Source organism: Henckelia pumila, chromosome 3 (assembly GCF_033568475.1).
Source record: "Henckelia pumila isolate YLH828 chromosome 3, ASM3356847v2, whole genome shotgun sequence".
Taxonomy (NCBI): Eukaryota; Viridiplantae; Streptophyta; class Magnoliopsida; order Lamiales; family Gesneriaceae; genus Henckelia; species Henckelia pumila.
In genome coordinates this window covers 171,693,506-171,697,378 of record NC_133122.1, presented here as the reverse complement: position 1 = coordinate 171,697,378, position 3,873 = coordinate 171,693,506, and the positions used below count along the sequence as shown (strand labels likewise).

At 35.9% G+C, this 3,873-nt stretch overlaps 1 protein-coding gene across 1 annotated transcript; it reads right to left on the bottom strand.

Annotated features, from left to right (window-relative positions):
- Positions 1-561: 561 nt before the first annotated feature.
- On the bottom strand, positions 562-3,497 carry LOC140891253 (formate dehydrogenase, mitochondrial). The gene is made up of 6 exons (XM_073299652.1): positions 3,338-3,497; positions 2,544-2,715; positions 1,706-2,246; positions 1,412-1,536; positions 990-1,102; positions 562-882 (listed from the first exon to the last, which is right to left on the bottom strand). The coding sequence occupies exons 1-6, from the start codon at positions 3,428-3,430 to the stop codon at positions 769-771; spliced, it is 1,158 nt and encodes a 385-aa protein (XP_073155753.1). The 5' UTR covers positions 3,431-3,497; the 3' UTR covers positions 562-768.
- Between the last annotated feature and the right edge of the window lie 376 nt (positions 3,498-3,873).

The following is a 3,873-nucleotide window of genomic DNA, read 5'->3' as shown; positions in this document are numbered from 1 at the left end:
CATCGAATGTTGGTGAGAGCAACCTCTTTAACCTACGATATACACTTTATAATCCTGAACAGTCACTGCATTTCACTTAATAGGATAATTCGTACTGATACGTTATTGAAATACTGCACTGATATCATCACTAAGTACTTAAAGACTTAAATATATATTTTTTCTTCTATTTATTGTAAATTCTAGATACAGGAACTGGACCTCGAGTAAAAACAAAAATTATAAAAAGTAAAATGTTGGTTTAACATGATCATGACGACACGAGTTCTTGTGATCGTATTAATATTTTGGTTACATTTGTGTAAAGTTAAAAGTTGCATATGTTTCCGCTACTATAAGTTTAATGTGCATATTTTATTGCGAGTCAGGACCCACACGTATATTGATGCTTTGTGACTTCGCTCGCTTACAAATGGAAAGTAACACAGGCACAAACAAAGTTGAAAAAATTCTGTAGATTTTTTGCATTATAATTTGAAAAATAAAATTTGCCCTTCCAACATCCATCTTAACGTCCCTGCCTATATTTCTAGGTCGATCAAACGAAGTTGGAACACGTAATTGAAGCCAAAGCATTGACCACACCTTTACACATAAATTCCCAGGTGGAAAAGAAATCATCCATTATTTGTTACAAGTATTTAGAAATCTCACCAAACAACTTCATGGCACAGAACATTAGGGATTACAACAAAAGAGGTCAATTTATTAGATCGCCCATACAGCAATCACAGACCAACATAACCAAACCCAACAACACCAAGCCATCTACCGATACTGAGGCGCCAGCTCTCCATCCTTGACAATATAATTTTGTGGGAAAAAATCCTCTCCCTTGAAATAGGCCTCAAGCATGTCCTTGGTTCCAGCAGCATAACGCAACTGCAAAGATCATGTTTATTCAAGTTTCATTATATAAAAAGGAGTAAAGCACATTTTTTCATCTGAAGATGGCAAGTCTTACAAGAAAGTGCAAGTAGGTAAAGTACCTGTGCATCAATTGTAGTTCCAGATATATGAGGTGTCATAGCTTGGTTTGGCATGTAACGCCAGGGGTGATCCCTTGGAGCTGGTTGTGGGTACCAAACGTCTCCACTGTAGCCTAAATTCACCATGGAAATAGTGGTTTGAGAAAACAAGTAAGGATCGGGGTTCATCTTTTAGATCTTCCTGGTTTCAATTTTGTTTAGGACCCATATTTTTCCTTTACAATGCATTATCATTAATAAACTATTAATTCCTCGTACTAATAATTTTCTCATTGGTCATTCCCTTATTTTAACTAATGGATGTAGTGAAACTTAAACAACTAAAAAGGATGGATGACAATTAAGGCTGATCGAAAATGCTAACAGCTCCAGTAATGCTATTCATGATGTCTTAATGGATTCTTTTTGATCGATAGTTTTACCAGCAATATGACCGCTGGAGCAAGCATCAGCAACTGCTTGTGTATCCATGATTGCACCTCTTGCATTGTTCACTATCAGCACCCCCTTTTTCAGCTTGGCTATCCTTTCTTTGTCAAACAATCCTCTAAAAATTATGGGCAAACATAAAGATGAGCCATCTTCCATATTTGGTATGATCAAACGGGATAGAGTTGGGGAGACCATATCTTAGTAGCACAGGTAATCGAGTAAAATAAGAACGATCAAGGACTTCATGCTTAAATTTGAAATATGACATAAAATCAGTATCTTACTTGGTTTTTTCGGTGAGAGGCATGTTTATAACAATTATGTCACATTTTGGAAGCATAGCATCAAGATCTTCCTCGTACTTGGCTCCAATTTGATTTTCCATGTCCGGATCCATCTTAAGACGATCATGGTAGAGTAGATTACAGTTGAAAGGTTTCAGTCTCTGGAGCAAAAGCTTTCCAATACGTCCAGCTCCAACTGTTCCAACAGTCTTACCTTCAAGATCATATGCCCGGTAAGCAATAGCTGCAACATTCCAGTCACCACTGATAACTTGATGGTGGCCAGGCAAAAAATTCCGGGCAAGAATGAGAATCCTCATGAGTTCATCCTCTGCAACTGAAACGACGTTGCTTCCAGTGACCTCAGCCACAGTCAAACCAGCATCAGCTGCAGCTTTTAGATCAATATGATCCGAGCCAATTCCAGCTGTGAGCAAAAGTTGCAGATTTTTTGCTTTCTTGATCCTTTCAGCAGTCACATAAGCAGGATGGAAGGGGGTACTTATCAGCACATGGAGATCGGGTATGTGTTTCTCAAGCTCTGCGAAAGAGCATCGAACCAAAAGATATGAATCTAAATTCATAATTTGATGTGAAAAAATTACCATAAAAATACGTTTCTCTGCTTACATGAGTGAACTCTAAATGTTTGATTTATGTCGATGGATAACATGTTAATAACCATATCATATTGGTCGATTACCATAACTTAAAATTGTGTGTGTGATCCTTCTAAAACCATGAGCTCTGTCCTTTTTCTTTTTCTTTTTTTTTTGAGAAAGATGAGCTCTGTCCTAAAACTATGATACGATGACACTGATAGTACATGTTTACTTACCACTATGCGGTCCATCTTTGTCGGCAGTAACAATGTACTGGTGCCCTTTGGATTCTAGCCATTCACGTATGCCCAATGCATTCTCCACACATCCCAAGAAATTGGGATTCTTGGAAGCGTACTCATTTGCATTGTAAAATACCCCCACTATCTTCTTGCTTCCAGGTGAAGCCTAAGAACATAAACTAGAGTTGTGACTTCTGCCAGTTAAAGACACATATAAAGTGACAACGTGGCTTCTAAAATAAATGATTTGTAATGCAATAAGTTTGATAATTTTTTGTAGATGCAAAAAGCAACACAAAATAAAATTAATTACGGCATACACAACTAATCTGACAGACTTTACTGAGTTATTTTAAATTAACCAGCCACCGCGACACAAAATATTGAAGATTGACTATTTCTCAATTTGCCTTGTGCTATATAGGTGGCAGATTAAGCTCGCCACGTGCTATTGTACGCTAATACGGTCCAACAATCACACACCTAGCCTGACCAGTTACAAATCCCAAATTTTCGTTTGAAACAAATCAAATCATCGTCACGTAATTTTTAAGCTTTATTTTAAAAATTCAAATATCGTGCTTATATATATTTTAAAAAAGAAAAAAAGAACTCTACATCATTGAACAAACGCCGCCCAAGTTCTCGAAAATCAAAGCAATAAAAAGTCGGGAGAAAAGAAATTGAGCGAAGATCATGCAAATAATTTAACCGAAATTTTACAATTGTGGAGCGATTATTAAATTGGGGGTTTTCTTTTGAAAAAAAAAAAAAAAAAAGGCACTTACATGAAGACCTCTGGTGAGAAGAGAAGGAAAAGCTGGTTTCCAAGAAGAAGTAAAAGCACGAATTGCAGAAGTTGCAGCACGTTTCATCGTCATCGCGCACAAAGTGATCTGACTGACTGACTGAGGATAATTGAGAAATTTTGACAGAGAAATAATGCAATTTGACTTAAATGATGACCTGTGTCTTATAGTACAGGCGGAACTCATGCGAGAGATAGCATGACACGTGGTCACGAAATAATTCAAGTAATTTGTAAAACAAGGGTGTATTTGTTACTGTTGTTGATATATGGATAATACCTAAATCATGTATCTAATAGTTGTTGATATATGGATAATACCTAAATCATGTATTTAATGGTTCGTATTTTTATATATAGGCGTAATTAATTATATATTATTGACATGATAAATAATGAAACATTAGATCTATCATTGAGTATTATCCATATGCTAGGTTGAAATCTACCATTTGTTATTGAATTTTTTAAAATGACATAATTTTTGTAGTTGATAGATTTTTGTTAACTTTTATG